The following is a 25,943-nucleotide window of genomic DNA, read 5'->3' as shown; positions in this document are numbered from 1 at the left end:
ACGATGCCATGCGAAGTGCCTAGATACAGACCTTATATACCACGGATGTCAGCCAATCATTCAGTGCTCAAATCACCCAGTTTATAATACATAATACTAAACAAGTACATCACAAGGACAGAACTACATAGTGTGTGTACCTATGTATTAACATATATTTACATAATTGTATGGATAGATGAACGCATAAATGGGTGTACGTATCATGGATGCATATTGACATTCGAGGCATGTTACAATATCCATGAACATTGTTTGAACAAAAATAATTCTGTTAATTTGGCATTCATTTAGTAGAACTAAATGAACTCTTGCTGAGATATAGTCACACCACTTCATCGATATCTAGATAGACAATGAACCCTGCTCTCCTTTTTTACATAAAATGCTGAGATATATTCACACCACTTCATTTATATGTAGATATACAATGGACCCTGATCTCCGTTTTACATAACAAAGTCCATGTGTCCACAGTTCCTGTTCTTTCTTCAAGTGACGGTAAACATATTAGTTTATTTATGTACAAATGAATGCATAAAATCTCAAGTTCTCTCTTATTTCTCGTATCTTTCATTTTTCAAGATATGGCACAAACAATCCCATCAATCAACGTTCACATTTGAGTGTTTGTCTCTGTCCAAAGATGCTTGTGTTAGGGTGCCACCTATGGACCGAAAGTAGAAATGCATTGAGATATAACTTTTTTATTTTTTATGGATGTACCCAAAAGATCTGATTGGTTGGTACAGCAGGTATTGTTTCAGTTCTGTGAGGATCTGGAGACCATTGATTGAACTAAGTCTGGCCTTTCCCAAAAATCTTCCTGATGGACAGTTGGCACAGCTGCATCAGACACTCGTGGCCAGGCATCCAAGAAGAAACGGATATCATTTAGAAGACGTTTTCAGGGTTAGATGTTGTAAATGATACAAGAACAATGTAAATAGTACCAAAATCTATTACTATATCATGGTATCATAATGCAAGAACCAATAACCATTTCACAAACGCCAACAAGTGTGTTTGTTGTGTGTGTGCAAATTTACAGCTGATCACTGTGTGCCTATGGTTTAAATAATGGCGGACGGAAGACAGGGTGGTGCGGCACGTGCCGCTTCTCATACGAATGCTGTTATTTTATCTAAAACTTCAGATGTACGCCGACCCCAGCTAAGTAACTCATGCAAAGAGTTAAAGCTCAATTATGTGTTTTATCTCCAGTACTTTGCCATGATTGTCAGTTATGTAGCTGCTCTACTGATAATCTCAGTGCGTCCTTGCTGGGATGACACAATCAGTATACTACCGGAGAATATCAACACCAAACACATTGGTTCACCGTTCCAAGGGACCGGACAGTACACAGCATACCATAATGTTCTGAATAATGACCAAGTCTACCTCGCTCCCTATTCCACTGAACCGCTAAGGCGTAACAAACACAAGTCCAACATTTATCGGAAACTGTTAAACTACCTGTTCACTACCCTCCTGCTCTCCGGGGATGTGCAACTCAATCCTGGGCCTAACATCACCGAGCCAGAGATACTTACTGGAGTGGAAAGCAGTGGATGGCCTCGCTCACTGATCGTTGCTGCTGTGGATGTGGGTGAGTGCTATGGTCCCATGGTTTCTCTCGACTCACCCGGCTCCAGGATAGATTTGGACTTTTCAAACATACCCAAGTCACTATATGCGATCCCTGACTCTGCTTCTGGTACGCAAGCTGTTTTAATTAGTTCCCCGCATCCAGTGTAGGCGGGAGGGATTGTTAATTGCACTACCAAACTGCCCCTAATCAAAACGGCCTAAACCCAGCTGTCAGAAAACACAGAAAATGTAACCTTTTTCAATGTGTCAATCACTCTCGAGTCATCTGGGACCCATGTGCCTGGCTACAATGTTTTCAGGAGAGACAGGATTGAAGGAAGAGGAGGGAGGGGGTGTGATGATTTACATTAAAGAACATATCTGATGTTAACAAATTGAGGGGTCATGTGATAATGAACTAGAATGTATTGGCCTGAAAGTTACACTGTCTCTACAAATGTCTTTTACCCTTATTGGATTGTACAGGCCACCTTCCACCAAAAGTGTGTTTTTTGATCAGTTTAATAACATGCTTAGGGAATGTGATTTTGGGAAAGAGATCATCTTAATTGGAGATTTTAATATAATGTAGGAAGACAAGTCTTGTAGGAAAACCCTCAAACGGATCACTAATACCGTTGACCTTACACAGCTAGTTAAAGGGCCAACCAGGGTGACTTGTTGCTCTAAAACACAGATTGATTTGGTGTTCAGTAATAAACCAAAGAGAGTAACTAAATCATTCAATATGGTTACTGGGCTATCTGATCATAATCTGACACTTAAAGCCAGAAAGCTGTCGGATCAACTAAGAATACCTAAGAGTGAATTAAATTATTTAGATAATTTAATTGAGGGAATTAACTGGAATGATCTCTTGTCCTATACAGACGTGGAAGCTGATAGTCAAGTTTTTCTATCCACAATCCAGACTACAATTAATGGTTTCCTCAAGAAAATCAAATCCAAGCCTGGCCAATAGAGCACTCTTCCTTGGCTAAATGGAGAAATCTGGAAATTGATGAAAGAATGAGATGATGCTCTAAAAATAGCCCTAACATCCAAATTGGAGCATGACAAACAGGTTTACCATGTTGAGAAATAAGGTGATGAAAGAAATCAGACAGGCCAAGGCAAACATTTTTATGAACATAGTTGGTGAAGCAAAGGGAAATTCTAAATTGATCTGGGATAATCTAAAAAAGTTAACAGGGAAAGACCATAGTAACACTGCAAAAAGACTAGAAATCATGGTGAATAACAATCTAACACAGGATGCAGTCGAAATAGCAATAGCCTTCAATTCCTACTTTATTGACTCTGTCAGGGTGCTGACACAGAACCCCTCCACTGGTTTTTTGGGCTCAGTGCTAGTGAATGACGCTCAACCTGTCTTCATCATAAGGGAGGTTTCTGAGTCAAAGGTGAACAAGGTGATTAGCTCACTAAAGAACTCTAAAGCCAAAGATGTGTTTGGGCTGGACTCTACCTTTCTTAAAAACTACAAAGAGTCACTCATTGGACCCATTACTAAGGTCACTAACACATCTATTAGTCTGGAGGTGTTTCCAAGGGTAATAACGGCCATCTTTAAATCGGGCGACCCTGCTGACGTGAGTAACTACAAGCCCATTAGTATACTACCTGTGGTGTCAAAGGTTGTTGAAAAGTGTGTAGCAGAACAACTGATTGCCCACCTCAACAACAGCCCCTTCACATTACACTCCATGCAGTTTGGCTTCAGAGCGAAACAATCCACAGAAATGGCCAACTGCTTTCTTCTGGAAAATGTGAAGTCCAAGATGGACAAAGGGGGCGTTGTTGGAGCTGTGTTTCTGGACCTAAGGAAGGCTTTTGATACTGTTGACCATGAGATTCTCAACACAAAATTGTCCAAGTTCAACTTTTCCCCCGGTGCTTTGAGATGGATGAAATCATACCTTGAAGGCAGAACTCAGTGTGTCAGAGTGAGCAATGAGCTGTCGCCCACTCTTTGCTATGATGTGGGCGTGCCCCAAGGGTCAATACTGGGGCCCCTCCTGTTCAGCCTGTACATTAATGATCTGCCTTCTGTCTGTACTGGGTCTGAAGTTCAAATGTATGCAGATGATACAGTGATATATGTGCATGCAAAGAGCAAACAACAAGCTGCACAAGAACTCACTACTGTAATGGTCCAGGTTACAAAGTGTCTCAGTGACTCGTGTTTGCATCTCAATGTGGAAAAAAACTGTTTGCATGTTTTTCACAAAGAGGGCAACAGATGCTACTGAGCCAGATGTCTATGTGTCAGGGGAGAAGCTCCAGGTGGTATCTTATTTTAAGTACCATTGTCACGTTCTGACCTTAGTTCCTTTGTTATGTATTTGTTTTAGTATGGTTAGGGCGTGTTGGGTGGGTTGTCTATGTTCGTTTTTCTATAATTTGGAATTTATGTGTTCGGCCTAGTATGGTTCTCATTCAGAGGCAGCTGTCAATCGTTGTCCCTGATTGAGAATCATACTTAGGTAGCCTAGCTAATTTCCGATTTATACTCAATTGTTTGACTACAGAGGTAGCAAAACTGTACTTCAAATCTACGATACTGCCCCACTTAACATACTGCTTGACTAGTTGAGCTGTACAACATTAAAACCTATTCAGTCTGTCTACAAACAGGCTCTCAAAGTGCTTGATGGGAAGCCCAATACCATCATCACTGTTACATCCTCAGAAAGCACAAGTTCCTGAGTTGGGAAAATCTTGGGCAATACACTGACGCATGTCTTGTATTCAAGATCCTAAATGGCCTGGCTCCCCCTCCACTCAGTATTTTTGTTAAACAGAAACCCCAAACATATGGCAGCAGATCCACAAGGTCTGCCATGAGAGGTGACTGTATAGGAAAAGCACCTTTAGTAAATCCGCTTTCTCTGTGAGAGCTTCCCATGTCTGGAATACACTGCCATCAGACACACAACTGCACCACATATCACACTTTCACAAAATGCACGAAGACATGGCTAAAGGTCAGTCAGATTTGTGATCATAATCCCTAGCTGTGTATTGCCACTTTCCATGTTGTCTGTAGCTTGTGAGGTGTGGAAACACTTGCTTTTATGAATTTTGTCTTGCTGCTTTTTGTTCTGTCTGTATGCTACGTCTTGCTTTTCCTATGTTGCTCTGTCTGTATGCTCTGTCTGTATGCTATGTCCCGTGTGTGCTCACTGCTCAATGATTGTCTATATTGTAATTGTTCTTAATAACCTGCCCAGGGACTGCATTTGAAAATGAACCGTCTGGTTCAAACCGGCACTTTTATTGAAACGTTGATTAATGTGCACTGTCCCTGTAAAAAAATATAAAAAAATAAACTCTAACTAAACTCAAACATATGTATGACGGGTTTAATTTGAAGTATACAAGCAGTTCAAAACAGCAAAATTGTCACGGCTGTTGAAGGAACTGGACCAAGGTGCAGCGTAGTAAGCGTACATTTTCTTTATTAACTCAAAATGACGCCAAACAAAACAATAAACACTACAAAACCGTGATGCTCAACCGCTATGTGTCCTAAACAAAGTCAACTTCCCACAAACACAGGTGGGAAAAAGGGTACCTAAGTATGGTTTCCAATCAGAGATAACGATAGACAGCTGTCCCTGATTGAGAACCATACCTGGCCAAAACATTGAAAATCATAGAAACACAAAACACAGAATGCCCACCCCAACTCACACTCTGACCAAACCAAAATAGAGACATAAAAAGGATCTCTAAGGTCAGTATGTGAAAAATGTTGTGTATCAGATAGATCCATTGGGGGACTAGCTACCTCGTCTGTGGCCCAGCACTATTTTCTCCACGGGGCTGTTGCAAGGGGCCAGGTCCGGGGGTTGTTTCCCCTGTGTGTCTCTGCTGCTGCAGTCAGACCCATGCTCCAGCAGAACAGACATCAGCTCAGGGTTGGACAGACGGGCTGCCGTGTTCAGAGGAGAGTCCCCAACCTTACTGCTGTTCACACTAGCACCTGACCAAGAGCGTATATTTATGGATATTGTGTGGAACATGTATGGATTTTGTATGCACAATAAATGTCATATGAGTGCCTTAGATGAATAAGCCTCAACCTACACTATACAGTACTAGTCAACCCTCATTCCAGAGTTTATCTTTATTTTTACTATTTTCTACATTGTAGTATAATAGTGAAGACATCAAAACTATTCAATAACACATGGAATCATGTAGTAAGGAAAAAAAGTGTTAAACAAATGAAAATATATGTTATATTTGAGATTCTTCAAAGTAGCCACCCTTTGCCTTGATGACAGCTTTGCACAACTCCCAAACTGTGGTAACAGTTTTGGGAAGGCCCTTTTCTGTTTCAGCATGATAATGCCCCCACGCACAAAGTGAGGTCCATACAGAAATTATTTGTTGAGATCGGTGTGGAAGAATTTGACTGGCCTGCACAAAACCCTGACCTCAACCCCATCGAACACCTTCGTGTTGAATTGGAATTCTGACTGCGAGTCAGGCCTAATCGTTCAACATCAGTGCCCGATCTCACAAATGCTATTGTGTCTCAATGGAAGCAAGTTCCCACAGCAATGTTCCAACATCTAGTGGAAATCCTTCCCATAAGAGTCGAGGCTATTATAGCAGCAAAGGGGGGACTAACGCCATTATAATGCCCATGATTTGGGAATGAGGCGTTCCACACTACTGGTCATGTACTTGATGTGCCGTGGCTATCTTGGTAAAATGTATTATATACAGCAGAACCTTGTGATAGAAGCACACTGGTCAATGTCTAGTCCAGATTCTACAGTATCTAGACTAGATAAATGGAAGAGAATCCACTTTCATACCTAGCTGAAGCAATTTCTTCACAGTGCTCAGATGCTGATTGGTGCAGGCAGTGTAGAGTGGGCAGCCTGATTGGTCAGTGTGTTGATCAACATCTGCCTCGTGATGAACCTGAGACTCAATGCATTCTGGGTGACCTGGACAGAGATATCTTCAAGGAATAAAGAACAGTGCGTGGGATCTGCTTTGAAAAAGTGCTGACTCTAAGGAATGATACATCTCATTACACATAACAAATGAAATCAACGTGACCATGGCTTAACAAATTGCTCTTGCTCCTAAGTATTACAAAAAAGGAAAGATGACAGCATCTCCCATAAATTACTGCAACAACAGTACATTGTTAGGTAATGGTGCTCTTTTTTATTTTATGTAAGCTGACACGTTTTGACTTTCATCTTTGTCAAAGTGCTATAGCTACTGTATATGAACCTTTGAGAGAAGAAAAACACGCATCGTGATCCCTTCATTATGTTATTTTCGGCAACATTTTGTCATCTCTACAGGGTTTTCCCTTTATTACTTTTGGGGAAAACCGGGGAATTTATTGAAACTGAAGACTGCACTGCAGTTTGTGCAGTCTTCAGTTAATCATGTGGCTACCTCCTTGGCTGACGCACCACTGATAGGGTTGTAAAATTCCAGGAACTTTCAATAAATTCCCCGGTTTTCCCCAAATCCCGGTTGGGGGTTTCCCGGAGTCAGAAGAGATTAAGCAGAGGATCTGTCTATCTATTAGGAGTCTGTCCTTCAGAATATGACCCCTGATCTTTGGCTGCGGCCTGGTGGATGGGGGAGGCTGAGAGGCTGTATCCTTCGGGTAAGGCTCCGTGCTGGAGGAGCAGGGTCACACAGGCCACGTGGCCCCGGGCACAGGCCTCTGACAGGGGGGTGGTCTGCTCCAACGTGGGGACGTTCACCTGGTACCGCAGACAACATGCACACATCAGTTCTACTGAACAGCTCTTATCTTACATCCAATACATCTTGCCGCATCCCTCTCCCATCCTATCAAAACCAACAAAAGTACTGGTGATAGCCTGCTGAGAAGGTTAACACTCCACTGTCTGTCACATTGTAAGCATACTACTGTGTCAGTGTGTCTAGGATTGGTAGTGTATACACTTACATGGAGAGTGCATGAGTGGTTTTTCGTTTTCGCTCGGTGCTTTCTTATAACTAAAATGTAGTAGACTATTTAACAGTTAGGTTATTGAAATGTGACTTGTCACTCAGCGTACAGTTGAATTCAACAGTAGGGCTATTGTTGTCTACAAATTTGTGCTAATAATGTCAAAGTGGCAAGGATTGTGTATGATTAATCGCCTAATATCTTCATAATCTAACCCATATTCAGGGTGGTCTGCCTTTTCTTGGACTTTGTTTGTTATACATTGAGAGTGGTCATTTGTAGCTCAGTTGGTAGAGCATGGCGCTTGTATGATTAAATTCAATCAAACTCATGTCAATAAACATATATACAACCTTGTGTTGTGTGAGTCTTAAAATCAGCCAGAGATGGTGCAGATAGAGTGGAATTCCTTACTCACATTTGCCCCATTTTCTATCAGTAACTTGGCACAGGCAGTGTGTCCCTGCAGACAGGCTCCATGAAGGGGAGAGACTCTTTCTAGAGTGGCCAGGTTGACACACGTTCCCTGTGACGAAGAAAGAAACGTGACAACAAGAAAACATCAAAACCAATCCTATTCCCTCTGCAATTACCTCAATCAGCAATAGACAGACATTTTTACGCTTAATCAGAAATTCCACACCCATATTAAAATAGCTTTGAAATGTGCAGCATTTCTAAGATGTCCGTTGTATAATACTGTGCTTAAGTGATACATTCCATCTACAGTCCCATTCTGCAGATGATGGTAAGGCTACTGTTACTTTATAAACAGAAATAACAAATATCAGTTTAACTGACGCCTGGAGGCATGAGCTTGCATAATAACGGTTGGCTCCTTGCCAGTCCATATTATAACAGGCCTGGCTGTGCCTTCCTTACCTGAGCTATTAGGTTTCTCAGTGTGAGAACACGTCCATTGTAGGCTGCATCATGAATGGGGGACCAATCTGACTCAATATCTTACAAAATAAAAACAACACGCATAGGATCATTCACAGATACATACATAAATTAATTAGCCAAAGCATGGATATAGACAAGTGGATACTTTGTCTATCTCACCAAGCAGTCTACTACTACTCACCACTCATCAAAGGGTTGGAGAGAAAAACAACAGATTCAGCCTGAGTTGCATTCTTCCTCTGGTTGTCACTGCTGTGTCCTGTGGCCTGTCTCATTGTTACCTACAGAGTTCCTCAATTCAGACAGCAGTCTAGTAGTCTGGCTGCACCCTCGGTTTTGTAACATCAGCAACTGGACTGTCACCTGTCGCTGGTGTCAAAATGTATCTGTACCCGTCTGTCCCTGAACTGTTTTTGGGGTGTTTTGGCATCAGGCCCCAACTCAGAGCCTGTGATGTCATTTCCCACCAGACTCAGAGTCTGCGATGCAGGAAGTGAGTTTGAATGCCCTGCTGGGCTGGTTTTTACAGTGCACATGGTGCTTATAAGATCCAATGGTGGGGCAGAGAGAGTGAGTGGAAGCCTGTCGAGCAGGTTCGTAACTTGACACTGTCATCACAAACAGTCCACTCAAAGACAGACCATATAAATAATATACGGCAGTACAATAATGACAAGATGAACATTCAACTCTTATAAGACAGGTCCAGTATAAGAGGGAGGGAGAGAGGGAAGGAGGGGGCTTGATGAAGAAATATAGAGGGGGAGAGGGGGAAGGAGAGAAAGAGAGAGTTGGGACTGGAAATATACATAGAAATCGCATTTGCAGTGATATGTTTGTTTTCATAGTTTGGGTTATTGTCAACACCCTGTGTGACACACACTTTGCCCTCTGAAGAGGAGTTGGATACAAACTGTAAAGCCATGGTTTAAATGGAGGAGTACTTTTCCGTGAGTGGCCGTTCATCAGCTGTAGATGCAGAATTTAGGCCTACTTGCAAGTTTCCAAAAACACGTGTGTTATTGGAAAGAAATGCAGTTCAAATAGCTGGCTGGATAGGCTTCTAAATGGCAACATTTTACAAGAAGGAATTCAAGGCTCACAGAGATTTGCAAGAGAGAGAAATTTCCAGGAAACATTTTATGCTCCCTACTTTTTCCATTTGGAGGATACAATGTTGTCTTAGAGGAAATACAACAGAAATACTTACTTACTGCATTGTCTGGCATAGGTTCATCTTTCGTGGACAGACCACGTAAACATAAATCGAGCAACCCACCAATTACGTGAGACTTTAGTTCTGGGATAACCGAGATTATACATAAGTACCACAGGAAGCTGGTGATAGGAAGACGGCTCACAATAATGGCCGAAATGGAGGATATGTAATGGTATCAAACACATGGAAATCATGTCCTCCCCAATTAAAGTGCCACCAGGCACCTGTGATAGGTACACTGGCATTATCAACAACTGACACTGCCCAAAGCAGTTCCGCCACAATAATAAACTAATCATCCACATAAATTTGTTGATTTTTAAATACCCCAAATTTGCTACCCCTCATTGACATTATCGAGAGGAAAACATGTGACAGTGAGAAAACATTTTTTTATTTATTTTTTTATTTCACCTTTATTTAACCAGGTAGGCTAGTTGAGAACAAGTTCTCATTTGCAACTGCGACCTGGCCAAGATAAAGCATAGCAGTGTGAACAGACAACACAGAGTTACACATGGAGTAAACAATTAACAAGTCAATAACACAGTAGAAAAAAGGGCAGTCTATATACAATGTGTGCAAAAGGCATGAGAAGGTAGGCGAATAATACAATTTTGCAGATTAACACTGGAGTGATAAATGATCAGATGGTCATGTACAGGTAGAGATATTGGTGTGCAAAAGAGCAAGGCACTTTTTTGCGCATTCTGTGACATGCACTCTTCATGGATGCAATGAGGTGATTCTCTATCCCAAGGACAGTCCAGATGAAAACATTCTTTAAAGTTATTTTATCCACCATCAGATGACAGTAACAGAGAGAGGTTTGTTCAGAGGGAGAACGAGACAGAGAAGGGAGAGAGAGCTCTCCAGGGGGATGCTGCAAAATCAAATAACCTACTATCAATCTATCAATCAAATGTATTTATAAAGCCCTTTTTACATCAGCAGATGTCACAAAGTGCTATACAGAAACCCAGCCTAAAACTCCAAACAGCAAGCAACGCAGATGTAGAAACACGGTGGCTAGGAAAAACTCCCTAGAAAGGCCAAAACCTAGGAAGAAACCTAGAGAGGAACCAGGCTATGTGGGGTGGCCAGTCCTCTTCTGGCTGTGCCGGATGGAGATTATAAGAGTACATGGCCATTAAGGCAAAATTGTTCTTCAAGATGTTCAATTGTTCATAGATGACCAGCAGGGTTGTAGAGGGTGCAACGGGTCAGTACCTCAGGAGTAAATGATGTTGATTTAATCCCTGCCACTGTAAACCTAACACATAAATTACTTTGTGCCTTGTCAGAGAAAGGGCATGGATTAGAATAGTTTATCATTGCATAAACCCACTCAATGCCCTCTCTGTAATCAATGCCTATTCATAGCTCCTTTGTTTTGTTCCACAAATCCTTTCCGCACCTGCTTTTCTGGTTCTTAAGAGTTGGAATGCAGCAGCTCCCTACCTACTCAGGCCAAGTGGCTGTGCAGTGGGGTGTTCATAATCTATCTGTCTGGACAGGGTAGGGCCTTTGCTACTGTATTTCAACTTTCAAATGTAGCCTACCTACATTCAAACCACTCTAAATGACTGCATATGATCACATGTTCTTGTATAATTGGGTAAATTGTTGTAGGAAATGAAAAGGTTTGCATACTGTGCATTTCATATTTTCCACCAGGACTACAGCCTCTGCTATTTATTAAAGGTGAGTCACAATCTCTTCCTGAACACACATTGATACACTCCTATTTTCACATTTTCATACACTCATAATGCAAATTATACTTTAGAGGCAAGGACAACTTGTTGGAAAAATGTAACTGAACAAAGAGTAAGCCTTTTTACTCCAAATGTCAGAGCAACATTCCTTTTGTAGGCTCTTACCATGTGGGGCAGTTAAACCCTGACTGGAAAGATTAAATAGAAGCACATGATGATTCAACCCGTGATTTTCACTGGGAGCAGCTCATACCACGACTAAATGAATGAATTTCCCTTTATTTTCTCCCCTGACACCGTAGCTTGCTTTTCTGCATCTAGTCCATGATGGCATCCCCAAGGCTGGAGACGTTCTGCTGCCCAAACAGAGACGCATCGACTGAATTTGTCATTACTTTTCAGCCCCTCTTCTTTAGCGCCATTTGCATTGGTAGCGCGGGTTTAAGTTTGGTATTTTCTATATTACAACTTTTGCCCAAACGTAGGGGTTACAGACGCCTTGGACAGTACCCTCTTCCCAAGCCAGCGTCTTCGTCGAGAATATTGTTTATCATCAGCATATGTGATATTCTGGGATGTACAGGTAAGGAAATGTCCCGTTACTTGTCATCAACACTTTCCACGTCACTGCCGATACGATGGAGAGTTTAATCAAAGCTGTAGGCGTACACCAAGTTTAGAATTGTGTCAGCCTACTTTACTCTGATCTTTTTAATTGTTCATCATAGCCTATGACAATGGAATCTACTATTGTTGCTAGTGAAACACCAGTTTTTATCAAATAAAACTTTATTTGTCACATGCACCGACTGCAACAAGTGTAGACTTTACCGTGAAATGCTTACTTACAAGCCCTTAACCAAAAGTGCAGTTCAAGAAGAAAATATTTACCCAGTAGACAAAAATTAAAAGTAACACAATAACAATAACAAATATCACATGCAATTGGGCATATTGCTCAATTTGCCCATTTTGTAATAGCTCACAGTCTCACGTGGAAATCCACTCATGGCACGTCATGTAGCTAAGCCTAATTATGATGACGCATGAGCCAACATTTTCAAGTTGTTATAAACCATTTATGCATTGTAAAAGAATGGACTCTTACCTGTTTGTTTTCATAACGGTAATCAATTATACACAATGAAGAAAATACAGTATGTCCCACAAGCCAACCATTGGACTGATTTGTCTCCTGGCAGTGTCAAAATGACGCCATTTATAGGCCTAGCTACTATAGTAGTTTCAGTTTCTTAACATCACCTAGGCTACTGTTTGAATTTAGAATATGTGTTGGATAATTCCTTGATATAGTAAGATTAGAATTAGACTCATGTGAGAGGTGTAGTCTAGTCGGCCATCATTGCTTGAATTGTCATTCTGACATGTTATATCCCTCTGAGATTGGCACAAAATGGACATTTGTCACACAAAATGATAGCATACTAAATCAAAGCACTTTAAGTTGAGTCATGGCCTTTACTAGAAGGTCTAGTAGAGTTAAGACACCAATGGAGAAGAAGAACTGAGGACTGCTGTCCTTTTGTGAGAATGGAACTGAGGGTGTTTGATCAATTCTATTCTTCATTGCTGATATACTGATATGCATATGCTGATATATTTGTTGCAATGAAATCCTATTTCATTGTCTACAATAAAAATGACATTAGAACACAATGAATCAACACGTTACATCAATTGGTAGTGAGAAATTATTCATTTGACATCCTCTACCCACAAAGGTATGCCTTTCTTTGTTATTTTGCTTCTACAGAAGGTGTCAAAGAATAATGTAATTAACCTGAATAGTATGTGGTTCCAGTTTCTCCCAGCAGGGTTGTTTTCCTACTGCAAATAAAAACAACTTGAATACGTTCAACATGCCACATTTCAGCCAAAGCATCAAGTACATCACGTTAAGTTCCTCATAGCACAGTGCAGCAGGGCAGCGCTAAGGCCCTTATGAACCATCACCTGAGGTCTCTAGTATTTCCATTACACTTGTAACCACAATAAAAAGGATTCCATGACTGAATCACATTAACAAGGTTTGTAATAATACGAGCCAAATAAGCAACAGCTTCATTATCTGTTTCTAGTGTTAATTAAAGCCAGTGAGGATTTAACTCCAGTATAATACCCTGTAAGGTGTGTATGATGCTATGGTGATTTCCGTCCACCTCACAAAGATGACAGTTTAACGGACAGATGTTTAAAAATCACCCTCTATTTCTATGTAGTTTCTGTGGTCTGAGCCTTGTTGCATTTGTTTGACCGTTCTACTGAGTGTGTTATCAATGGAGACTCCATCCATACAGTCAGGAGCCTTATCAAACAGATCTTTATGAGACGGTCAGATGTTTTGAGATGTTGTGTTTGTCTCCTTCAGGTATCATAGTGAGGTCATCCATCTGGCTGGGCCTGCCCAACCTTGTCAGAGGGATCAATGTGGCCAACAACAGCGACGTGTGGCCAGAGGTGTTCTGCGTCGGCAGTGCTGTACGTATGATAACCACGTCTAGGACTTTTTCCTGACCATGTAACCTGACCAGGAAAAACTCCTGACCTGGCAGAAGAAGAGTTATAGCAGGTAGCCTAGCGGTTAAGAGCACCGTGCACCTGGCAACCTTGGTTAGCGTGCACTGCGCCCGGCCAACCACAGGAGTCGCTGGTGCGCGATGAGACAATGATATCCCTACCAGCCAAGCCCTCCCTAACCCGGACGACTTTAGGCCAATTGTGCGTCGCCCCACGGACCTCCCGGTCGCGACCGGTTACGACAAAGCCTGGTGGCACAGCTGGCGCTGCAGTACCGCGCCCTTAACCACTGCGCCACCCGGTAGGCCCTTGCAGTATGGTTTATATATAGTGTGTTGTTCTGATGTAGAGTCTGGTTTGTGTTCCCCAGATGTGGATCCAGCTGTTCTTCAGTGCATCCTTCTGGTGGACCTTCTGTTACGCTGTGGATGTCTTCCTTGTGGTCAAAAGATCTGCAGGGATCAGGTAGTCTATACTCTCCTCCTGCTATCAATCACATTTTGCTATATCACTTCTATATCAAATATGTTTTCTCTCAATCAGTGGTGGCTAGTGGCACTTTAAATGGGGAGGATGGGCTCATAGTAATGGCTGGAACGGAATCAATAGAACGGAATCAAAAGAATGGTCTCAAACACATCAAACACCTGGTTTCCATGGGTTTGATATTATTCCATTCATTATGAGCAGTCCTCCCTTCACGAGCCTCCTCTGCTCTCTGATGTGCGCTCTCTCAATATAATATCAGTAATCTCACAATATAATATAGCTGCAACTCCTCAATATAATACTCTTCTGTCTTTCCAGATGGGGAAAGTACCACAGCGACATATGTAGCGCAAAAACAAATATTGTGTTTAATTACTGATTACTAATTCATACTGTCCTAATGATATGCCACTTCCATTCGACAGAGAATGTGAAAATCTGCTCTTCAGTTCTGATACCACTTCTCTCTGGGCGTTACCGTGTATCTCATATGTAATCCGTGAGATATTGTGTGAAATATACTACACAGAGTTTAAAAAACATAAAGGACACCTGCTCTTTTCATGACATAGACTAACCAGGTGTATCCTGGTGAAATGTACAATCCCTTATTGATGTCACTTGTTAAATCCACTTCAATCGGTATAGATGAAGGGGAGGAGGTTAAAGGATTGTTAAGCCTTAAGATAACGGAGACATGGATTGTGTATGTGTGCTATTCAGAGGGTGAATGAACAGGACAAAACAATAACTGCAGCGCTGCTCAACAGTTTCCCGTATGTATCAAGAAATTGTCAATATGCTCAATATTAGGACGGTGTCCTTAATGTTTCGTACATTTAGTGTATGTTTCTGTGTTGAAAGCATTGCCTGGCTCATGAATCATGACTAGGGCCCTGTGTTTTAGTAAATCATGTCACATGACCTGGATTTTAACCTCTATTTTAAGCCTTTTCCAGAAATGAGAATTACACCAAAAATGAAAACAATTGTCTGAGGATGGTACTGGACCATCTGACATAAAAAATAAAATAAAATTGAAATGAAAAAGCTTTAAATAAAGATTCAAATCCAGGCCATGTGGCATAATTAACCCAAACTCGGGGCCTAATGACGTGATGTCTTGTTGTTCCGTCAGTACCATCATCCTGTATCACATGATCACATGGGGTCTGGCCGTGTTGCTGTGTGTGGAGGGTGTGGCCATGCTCTACTACCCATCCATCTCCAGGTATGTCAACAGCTCTCCATTGGCTGTGTCTGTGACATCAAGTTTGTGTTGTCATGAATCACATTGAAAATGTAGGCTTGTGAAGTTGTGACAACATTTACTGTACTGCTGACTGTCAAGATACTTGAAGGAGTGAACATTGTCTCAGGATCTTTGATGTTAGACCATTTTTTTTGCGCATTCCAATACTTGTGCTGTACACTGACAGTCAATAGCCCTATTGTAGTTAAAGGGATAGTTCGGGACTTTGGCAATGAGGCCCTTTATCTACTTCCCCAGAGTCAAATTAACTTACGATTTTTATGTACTGTATCTGCGTCCAGTATGAAGGAAGTTAGATGCAATTACATGAACATTGTATCCACGAGTTCATCTGATTCTGAAAAGTTTGGCTTCATTGCCAAAATCCTGAACTACACCTTTAAATGACTGAGGATTGTGGTGTGCTAACCCAACATGTCTCTGTACTGCTACTCCTGTGATCCTTCCCCCATGCCTGGAGGATACATGTAAGGTTGTGTGATGTGCAGTGCCTTTCTCGTGTTGCAGCTGTGAGAATGGCCTGCAGCATGCCATTCCTCACTACATCACTACCTACGCTCCTCTACTGCTGGTGCTTATAGTCAACCCTACACTGTTCGCCAGGACTGTGTCTGCAGGTAAGTTCAAACTGCCCCTCTGGTGCTGGCTAGCTCTTTATGATTCAGAGCCTTGGACAGGCAAATGCGTCCCAAATGGCACCCTATTCCCTATTTAGTGTACTACTTTTGACCAGGGCCCATAGGCCGCATCCACAGGCACACTCATATCAGATATTTCATACATAGATACAGTTGAAGTCGGAAGTATACATACACTTAGATTGGAGTCATTAAAAATTGTTTTTGAACCACACCACATATTTCTTGTTAACAAACTATAGTTTTGGCAAGTCGGCTAGGACATCTACTTTGTGCATGACACAAGTAATTTTTCCAACAATTGTTTACAGACAGATTATTTCACTTATAATTCGCTGTATCACAATTCCAGTGGGTCAGAATTTTACATACACTAAGTTGACTGTGCCTTTAAACTGTTTGGAAAATTCCCAAAAATGATGTCATGGCTCTAGAAGCTTCTGATAGGCAAATTGACACCATTTGAGTCAATTGGAGGTGTACCTGTGGATGTATTTCAAGGCCTACCTTCAAACTGAGTGCCTCTTTGCTTGACATCATGGGAAAATAAAAAAAAATCAGCCAAGACCTCCGCAAGTCTGGTTCATCCTTGGGAGCAATTTCCAAATGCCTGAAGGTACCACGTTCATCTGTACAAACACAAGTATAAACACCATGGGACCACGCAGCTGTCATACCACTCAGGAAGGAGACACGTTCTGACTCCTAGAGATGAACGTACTTTGGTGCGAAAAGTGCAAATCAATCCCAGAACAACAGCAAAGGACCTTGTGAAGATGCTGGAGGAAACAGGTACAAAAGTATCTATAGCCACAGTAAAACAAGTCCTATATCGACATAACCTGAAAGGCCACTCAGCAAGGAAGAAGCAACTGCTCCAAAACTGCCATAAAAAAGCCAGACTACAGTTTGCAACTGCACATGGGGACAAATATCGTACTTTTTGGAGAAAGGTCCTCTGGTCTGATGAAACAAAAATAGAACTGTTTGGCCATAATGACCATCGTTATGTTTGGAGGAAAAAGGGGGAGGCTTGCAAGCCGAAGAACACCATCTCAACCGGGAAGCACGGGGGTGGCAGCATCATGTTGTGGGGGTGCTCTGCTGCAGGGGGGACTGGTGCACGTCACAAAATAGATGGCATCATGAGGAGGAAAATAATGTTGATATATTTAAGCAACATCTCAAGACATCTATCAGGAAGTTAAAGCTTGGTCGCAAATGGGTCTTCCAAATGGACAATGACCCCAAGCATATGTCCAAAGTTGTGGCAAAATGACAACAAAGTCCAGGTATTGGAGTGGCCATCACAAAGCCCTGACCTCAATCCCGTAGAACATTTGTGGGCAGAACTGAAAAAGTCTACAAACCTGGTTCAGTTACAGGAGGAATGGGCCAAAACCTTATTGTGGGAAGCTTGTGGAAGGCTACCAGAAAAGTTTGACCCAAGTTAAACAATTTAAAGGCAATGCTACCAAATACTAATTGAGTGTATGTAAACTTCTGACCCACTGGGAATGTGATGAAAGAAATAAAAGCTGAAATAAATCATTCTCGCTATTATTATTCTGACATTTCACATTCTTAAAATAAAGTGGTGATCCTAACTGACCAAAGACATGGAATTTTTGCTAGGATTAAATGTCAGGAATTGTGAAAAACTGAGTTTGAATGTATTTGGCTAAGGGCTATGTAAAATTCCGAATTCAACTGTAAATACTAACAGCTCTATTGTATCTAAATGTAGAGTCCTACAGAGATGTGTTTAAATGGGTTCGATCTTTTATAGCTATTCTTTTTCAGAAGAAACATACTGCGATTATTGTAAAAGCAGAAAGAAAGAATGTGAACCTTAGTTTTTTTTCTCCATTCAGTGACATCATTATTGAAGGGACGACAAGGGATCTACACAGAAAACGAGAGACGCCTGGGAACAGAGATAAAAATACGCTTCTTCAAAATCATGCTGGTCTTCTTTATTTGGCAAGAAACTTGTCTTTATCTAAGAGAAAGACCAGAAATTTGAATGTCATTGTGGGATACATAGTATGTAGTCTATAACATTTCTCCTGTCTTCTATTGTATTGTGTTAGCCAAACAGCATACAAAACTTGACGGCAAGTAAATGGGTTATGGTGGAATCTATATTACAGGTCCTGGCAATAAAGTAAACCTACATTTGATTAAGTTAAGGCAACTGTGTTTCCTGGCAATGCTGGAGAATGGCTTATGTGTGACCTTTTTTTCATAAAGTCCATGACCTTCCTCAAAGAGGCCATACTTATAATGCTGTGGTGTAAATCCATTTATTTCTACAAAGCGTTTTCCGAAAATTATGGAGAGCTGCAGAGGCCCTTGAATTCTCAGATCCACGTTTCAAAATTGAAGAACTGGCACTTTTTTTTACTACACTCTTTATCAATTACTTTAAGGCTGTGTTTACACAAGCAGCCCAATTCTGATATTTTTTCTCACTAATTGTTCTTTTGACCAATCAGATCAGCTCTGAGAAAGATCTGATGTGAAAAGATCTGATGTGATTGGTCAAAAGACCAATTAGTGGAAAAAACATCAGAATCGGTCTACCTGTGTAAATGCAGCCAGAGACCAAATTTGGCATATTGTAGCTAGCCCTTGGTGAATCTGTCTAGTCAGTAGAGGAACTTAACTCATTTTCACAATGAAAAAAAAGATTAATTATAAAAAAGTATTGACATTCAGTATGCTTTCCTGACATTAATGTACGATACCTTTATCGTGATTCCCACTTTTCAGCTGGCTTCCCAACATCATCAATGAAAGCCTGCTGTTTTACCTGGAGATGCAGACAGATATAAAAGCTGGTGACTTGAAGAATATACGAAACGCAGCCCTCATCACATGGTTTATCATGGTGGGTTCACTGTCAATGCATGTACTTTACAGTAAACGATCTTGGCCAGAAGTTTTCATTTGTACAGCAAACCAGTCCAGCACCAATGTTAGTGTGTTATTTTGAAGGCTCAGGTTTGTTCATATCTGAAGGTCTCTGTGTTATGTTCTACTGTTTCCAGGGGATCTTGAACCCCATGTCAGGCTTCCTCAACACGTTGGCCTTCCATGGCTGGACGGGCTTCAAAGTGGACTGCAGCCTGCAGACGAGGAGGGAGCTGGCCTGGGACTCAGCCTCCACCTCGGCGGCTAACGTGGGGGGCTACAACCCCATCGTGGGCTCCACCCTGCTCTACCAGAGCCATGTCCAGGAAGCCAAGAACATGACAGGCAAGAACATGACAGGCAACGGGCAGCCGGCCTCCGACGCCATCAGCGTCCTATCAGAAGGTAAAGGGCATGTGTGGCTGCAGAGCGGGGAGAATGGCAATGGTAACTCCCCAGTGTATCAAGGCTGGTGAAACCTGTTGTACACACGCTGGGCATCATCTAACGTTACATTCTGCTGTGCATGGTGCTGCCAATAAAGCCGCACTCAGTTTGCTTCATATCATACCAGCAAGTATGGATTTGGTTTTAGATGATAAAGTTATAGATGACTTCAGACTCATAGGGAATGTCCTCACTCACCGGGCAAAGTTTTCCTTAATAAATCCAGTTTTGGAAAAAATATTACTGTCAGAGATTGTCCCCCAGGACCAGCTTAGATGACATATTATAGAGGATGATGGTCTGAGCCAGGAGAAATGACCAGGGACAGAAAGGCGTTGGTTCTCATCATGAAATGACATGAACTGTTTCTGTAGTCGTAGAATGTGTATTTTCCTGCGATGTGCTGCTGCATCTTTTAACTCCATAATGACAATATTTCTGCTCTCACATGGTTATATTACAATTAAGTGAGGACAAAAATATATAATGTATTTTGGGAGAAATTTATGTTTTTGTTTATTTTTATGTTCTACTATTTAAGCAGACTTAGGCCATGATTCAATCAGATTGAGTGTTAACCCGCATTGGCAGACATCTGCATAGCAATGTTTTGGCGATGTTAGAGGTGTAACTGTGGTATGAGCAGACACATTTCAGCGGCTGCCTCGTGTGTCACAAACCACTCTCTTCCTTATTATCCCTACCGCGTTAGAAGTTCAAAATGTTGATAGGAAGTGTCGGCAAATACATGGTTTCATGTTCATTTATAGCCTATCAGGCTAATCGAGGTGTAGACAATAGAAAATCTCGCATTCGAGTGTTTGAACTTGTAGCGTGGAATTTGTTAGATTATAAAGTAATCTGGTTAATCTAAGGCAAGGATACACTTTTGGATTTGACAACTAACGCAGTTCCTCCGCCAACACAGCCAAAACAACCGCTGTACGGGTGTCAGCAAGTTCAGATCAGATAGAATCTAGCCCTTAGTGAGATGTTTCGGTGCACAATTTCAAGATAATGTACACAGATATTTAATGTTTTTGATTGTTGTTCAGGATCTGAGACAGTGAACCTGACTTTTTAATGAAAACTCCTCGTGAAATAAAGAACAACTTTCAAGGCTTTAGTGTTTCTTGTTTATGAATTTGGCCCTGTATTATGACTCTCAAGGATCTTATATTTAAGTTTCGATATAGAGTTGTGTTGGAAGTTTGTTTGGCTTGTTTTTTGGGGGGAGGTTTAACAAGAGGATCCAAACATATATTTTAACCCATAACACATGTAAATAGTCTTGTCTAAACTGTTAAAAGAAATTGCAATGGTAAGAGATATGCTACTTGTATGAAGGTGTTGTGCATGCCTTGAATGAAGAGAGCTGCAGCAGAGGACTTGTTAATTGTAGACTCATGGGAGTGTTGATTTGAAGTGTAAGAGAAGGGATATATATATACCCGCCTTAACTGAGTCATCTCCCCTATCCCCTATTTTGTCTTGCTAGGTTCAGAGTCTAGTACAATTGAAATCCACATGTCCACTGAGCACCGAGACTATGAGGAGATAGACGCAGATGGAGAATCATTGGGGAGCTCTGCAAGGCACTAGCTGGAGCCGCCTGCAAAACCTGCTGCCAGCCTTCACTCTCTGCACCCCCCCCCATGGTTTAGTTCGCATCCCAAAAGGCACCCTATTCCCTATTTAGGATTGCCATTCCATTGCTAATGTAGCATAGTTAAAGGTTTGTTATCACAGAACATGACACACTTGGCCGTCCGTCTGCTTCTCATATCTCTGGTGTCCATATATGACAGGCCCCAAAGGGTTTGCCAGTAACGAACGGGAATATATCTCTACCTGAGATGTTGTTTATAGGTAAATGACTTGTAGATAGGGTTTTGAACGTTACATTGTTAACCTTGTACTTTGGTTCTATTTTATACCGTATTAAACATTGCGCAATGAAGTTTTGTGATAGTGTTATCTTTAACACAAGTTGAAGGAGAGTAAGAATTTTGTAATTTCTTTCAAGTTTGATGTGTCATGAGTTAAACGATCACATGAAGTATCTGATAAAGTGCTACACTGACACTAAATATCTACCTCTCCATATACACATTATCATAATAATGCTATGCATTCTGCCGCGTAAGCCACATTTAAAGGGAAACGACAAGAACCCAACAATACAAGGAAAGGCTTTTCTAATATCAAAATAGAGTGCTTTATTTGAGACATAATGTGATTTCATTGTTTAGTCTTGGAAACAGATGACCATACCCTAGACTGGGTGGGGGAGAGTGATCGCTGTCAGTCACAGCATATTATTCCACACTGGGCTTCTCAGCATGCCAAGATGGCCACCAACCACAGTCCGATTCTCAGTCTGACACAGACAATAATGGCTCTCAGCAGCAACAAAAAATAAGTCAGACAATGAACCATCCATCAATCAACGCCCGATTATGCCGTAAAAAAAACAAGAAATAAAAATGCTGGCCTTCCCCTTTCATCACAAATCCAAACAAAAGCTGATCCTACCTTCTGAAAAAGTGCACTTCACACATTGCTCTTAAAATGATCTTCACTGAAAGAGAGAAAAGGGACCAGTAAACAGGCATTGTCAGTTTGTTAGTTCGAAGAGACAGATATCAAGTTAGACCATGGTAAGTACAAGTATACACATACAGCACACAACGGGCGAGTTCGTTTGGCATGGCCCGGTGCCCTGGGTGATTTCACTTCAGTACCAGTGGAGAGGTCTAAAATGTTCAACGGGCCATGAAAAACCAACTTCCCCATTTAAAGCTAAATCCATTATACAGGTATCTCAAATCAGAAGTCAAATCTGACCTATTAGATCAGGCAGTGGAGACATCAGGACCTCCACTGAATTCAACCAATCACAGCTTAGAAGCTACAGCAGGACTTTCGCTTGACCAATCAGATTGATCGGTCAGTGTAACCTGGGTTTACGTCAGATAGCTTGCGGTGCCAAACAGAGGAGTACTGTTAGAAAATATCAATAGATGACTAGTGATGAGTTTGCTACTAAAGCAACATTGAGACAACACAATTAAAACATTCACAGCCTCCTCTCCTTCTCCTGGTCTCTCCTGGTCAGTCATCATGTTCTCTGTCTATTCTGATCTCCATTTCATTGGTTGTCATTAGGACTGAATACAGACTAAATTCACTGACACGTCTTGTGAAATGACGACAGTCCACCTCAGCGCCACCTGACTTGACAAACCAACCTGTTGCACATAACTGGTAGAATAAAAGAACATACATGGTCAAAAAATAATTCTGACATGCATTACATTTAATCAGGGTCTTGTAACTGAGTATCAGCAAAGAAAAGGGGCAATATCTCCAGCCAGTATTGAGCGTCTAGAGGATGACGCCAAAGTGTAATGTAAATAAACATATATACGCAGTATATAAGTCTGTGTATTCATCTAATTCACATATCTTTACATTCATAAAACTTACATCCAGAAGGGAGAATACTTATAAACCACTTTATGCATCTTGTAAAGATGTCCACAAAAATATTTTTTTTCTTCCTCATGTGAATTAAAACATCATTAAAAGTTAGTTTTTTCTTCATTGAAATGGTGTTATTAAATGTGAGAACAGAACTACCTCATAGCAACGCCTTGTGTTACTCTGACTTTCAAAAGTCCATTTGAGAAAAATTGGCAAGAAGAGCTCTTGAAACAGAAACCATTTCCCACTCAGGACAACTTAAACATCACATTTGAGGAGGCCAGTGCAGCACTAACAATGTCACTCTCCTCATGTCTCCCACATTGTTTCTCAACTCAGGACACCATGTGCTTAGATACGTTCTAACACACAACCTTTCTCTCACAATATGACCCCAAACACACCCAAACCTCAGCAAACCTTCCTCATGATTCAGGCCCTAGCCAAATAACAGCAGGGGTAGGTGGTCATTTCACTTCCTCGTTAGGCACCTTTTAAAGCATGGCTGAAAAACTATTAATAGATTTAGTCCAGTCCTGTGGATGAATTAACCCAGCAGATTCCCTTTGTGGTCTCAAACAAGAGACACAAATCCATTGAGTAGGTTGTAATAGTTAGAACAAGTATTTTGTTGGTCTCCTGTGTCCACTCTGAGGTTGTCCTCCACATTGCCAGGCCTGCTCTGAACCATTAGAGTGTGTTTGCTGATGGCAGAAGGCATTTTTTCTGCACATTCCAGGGTCCATCTTCAAAATCACTGCCAGGATGCTATTTTCGGAGCTCGAGAACACATACCTGGAGGGCAAAGATAGCATGATTAATAATACATATTATGCTTCAGAATATTTTGGTTTCTCCCCATGCACTTCTGAAAGCATTGGTCCTGAGACTAAAGCATTAAGGTCTTTTATTTTTATCACTTTGGTTTAACGTACAAAAATGAGTGGTAGTAGTACATGCATAAATGAAAAAAATAAAAACACATCAATACAAATGATATACATTTTAAAACACAAATCATAATTGTATCAAACATACCGATCCATCTGAAGCGCTCGCACCAACTTTGTCTCCTGTGCTGTTCCAGCACACCTCAAAAATCCCTCCAGTCCCCCTGTAGCTATGCACCAAGGCTCCAGACTGCAACCACAACACAACCACATTACCACCAACTCTGGTGAGGACTGCTTGAGGACCATAGTTGCCTGCTTGACCTAATAACTATGTCACAGCCTGTATTAAACATCGGGCCAGGTGTTTTATCTGACCATAGGACCTACTAACTAACTGTTATAAGATGCTATAACCTGTTATAAGCTGTTACAATCTGTTACAATCTGCTAAACTCTGTTACATATTATAAACTGTTAACTGAGTTATAACCTCCAGGGTGACTCACCATGGTGTTCCAGATGTGGACACACTTGTCGAAGGAGCCGCTGGCCAGGTGCTTCCCGTCGGGGCTGAAGGCCACACTGTAAACAGGCTCCTGGTGTTTGGTGAGGGTGTGGATACACACACCTCGCTCCACGTCCCACAGACGCACCGTCGAGTCAAACGAGGCACTGAGGGGTAGGACAGAGCACATGGTCAGTTCTCCATCTACATCTATCTGCTAAATGAAAATACGTACTGTAACTGAAATAAATGAAAACTCAAACTTTGTTCATACCAACAAGTCATTACTGATCTTTCAGTACTAATGGTCATTTACAGGGTTTGACAGGAGAGTTAACACCTTTATAACAAAGTAGCAACCAAGTCGTTTTTCCAGCTTCAGGTTAGCAACAACACTACATAGAAAGAAGGATATGAAATGTAAGACATATGTCAATAAGTTGGCTTTGGTGCTCGATGCAAACTCTAATTCAAAATGCTGATCCACAAAGCCAAAACGAGATGTGTGATGTTGTAGAATCGGTGAGAACATCTGTCACCACAAAAGGAGAGATGCGGTTGAGAGCATGTGTGAATGAATAGAGGAGCTGACGTTCATTAACACATTCTCATCAAAATGGTATTATTAGGTAGTGTAAGCCAAGTCTTCTGGGGCTGCCCCTGGCTAGACTGCAAATCTCACTTTACAAGGACACAGGAAAATATTGTGAGATTAAAACTAAATTAATAAACAGAAGTTGGGAAAGAACCAATTAAATCACATGATCAGACATGAGCTGTATCTTGGTGTACAATACCGCATTTACCTCAGATTACTATCAAGTTCCTAACAAGTCATAGCAGTAATGGCAGTTTTACATCCAGAGTGAAATATACGCCCATCCCAGGGGATTTCAGAAGAGGTTGTAAATGCCTGTGGTATTTGAACTGTAACATTTACATATGGAAGCATAGGCTTTATGTCCCTGATCCACTGACAGTTACTAGCCCTGAGAGAATGTCTGGGACACTTGACAAGAGACCCCTTCACTGGCACACACACTGTCCATTCTCAACTCATCACAACGCTGTCCCAGAACAAGTCTAGGTGCTGTGAGTGTGTCCCACCTAGCCAGCATGATGTTGAAGTTGGGGTTGCTAGTGCCGGGGCCGGTAGGGCTCCACTTGATAGTGTAGATCTCTTTACTGTGGGCCTGGAGGTCATGGACCCACGAGTCCTGCTTCATACTCCAGATCTGGTAAAGAGAACAGCACTGTGTAATCATTACATTATTATATTGACATATGGAGATCATGGTCATTTGTCCAAAATCTTGGCTGAAGTAGAAGTGCTGGCCTT

At 41.4% G+C, this 25,943-nt stretch overlaps 3 protein-coding genes across 5 annotated transcripts in view; 1 reads left to right on the top strand and 2 right to left on the bottom strand.

Moving 5' to 3' along the window:
* Nucleotides 1–5,058: 5,058 nt before the first annotated feature.
* LOC118366804 (ankyrin repeat and SOCS box protein 9-like) lies at nt 5,059–9,306 on the bottom strand. Of its 2 annotated transcripts, XR_008090069.1 has the most exons (5): nt 8,664–9,306; nt 8,459–8,538; nt 7,995–8,102; nt 6,447–7,364; nt 5,059–5,602 (listed from the first exon to the last, which is right to left on the bottom strand). XR_008090069.1 is itself a non-coding variant. In XM_035749495.2 (4 exons), the coding sequence occupies exons 1-4, from the start codon at nt 8,755–8,757 to the stop codon at nt 7,173–7,175; spliced, it is 474 nt and encodes a 157-aa protein (XP_035605388.1). In that variant the 5' UTR covers nt 8,758–9,192; the 3' UTR covers nt 5,059–7,172. The 2 variants fall into 2 exon arrangements, 1 of the variants encoding a protein (XP_035605388.1); XM_035749495.2 differs by having other exon boundaries at nt 5,059–7,364; nt 8,664–9,192.
* A 1,825-nt stretch (nt 9,307–11,131) lies between these two features.
* On the top strand, nt 11,132–21,680 carry LOC118366803 (G-protein coupled receptor 143-like). The gene is made up of 10 exons (XM_035749494.2): nt 11,132–11,405; nt 11,722–12,002; nt 13,809–13,918; nt 14,328–14,422; nt 15,585–15,677; nt 16,227–16,336; nt 18,232–18,340; nt 19,133–19,250; nt 19,411–19,678; nt 21,219–21,680. Exons 2-10 carry the CDS (start codon nt 11,744–11,746, stop codon nt 21,320–21,322), a joined length of 1,266 nt encoding a protein of 421 aa, XP_035605387.1. The 5' UTR covers nt 11,132–11,405; nt 11,722–11,743; the 3' UTR covers nt 21,323–21,680.
* Nucleotides 21,681–21,911: 231 nt separating this feature from the next.
* The window catches only part of LOC118366802 (F-box-like/WD repeat-containing protein TBL1X), a 40,380-nt gene continuing 36,348 nt past the window's right edge, over nt 21,912–25,943 (bottom strand). For both annotated transcript variants that reach the window (XM_035749493.2, XM_052493369.1), the window contains exons 12-15: nt 25,712–25,839; nt 24,606–24,771; nt 24,245–24,346; nt 21,912–24,001 (exon numbers count right to left, since the gene is read on the bottom strand). In XM_035749493.2, coding sequence (XP_035605386.1) covers nt 23,975–24,001; nt 24,245–24,346; nt 24,606–24,771; nt 25,712–25,839 — 423 coding nt within the window. In that variant the 3' untranslated portion in view covers nt 21,912–23,974. The remainder of the gene's footprint in view (nt 24,002–24,244; nt 24,347–24,605; nt 24,772–25,711; nt 25,840–25,943) is intronic.

Source organism: Oncorhynchus keta, chromosome 34 (genome assembly GCF_023373465.1).
Source record: "Oncorhynchus keta strain PuntledgeMale-10-30-2019 chromosome 34, Oket_V2, whole genome shotgun sequence".
Lineage (NCBI taxonomy): Eukaryota > Metazoa > Chordata > Actinopteri > Salmoniformes > Salmonidae > Oncorhynchus > Oncorhynchus keta.
The sequence above is the reverse complement of the archived record's forward strand: the minus strand, read 5'-3'. Positions and strand labels throughout refer to the sequence as shown.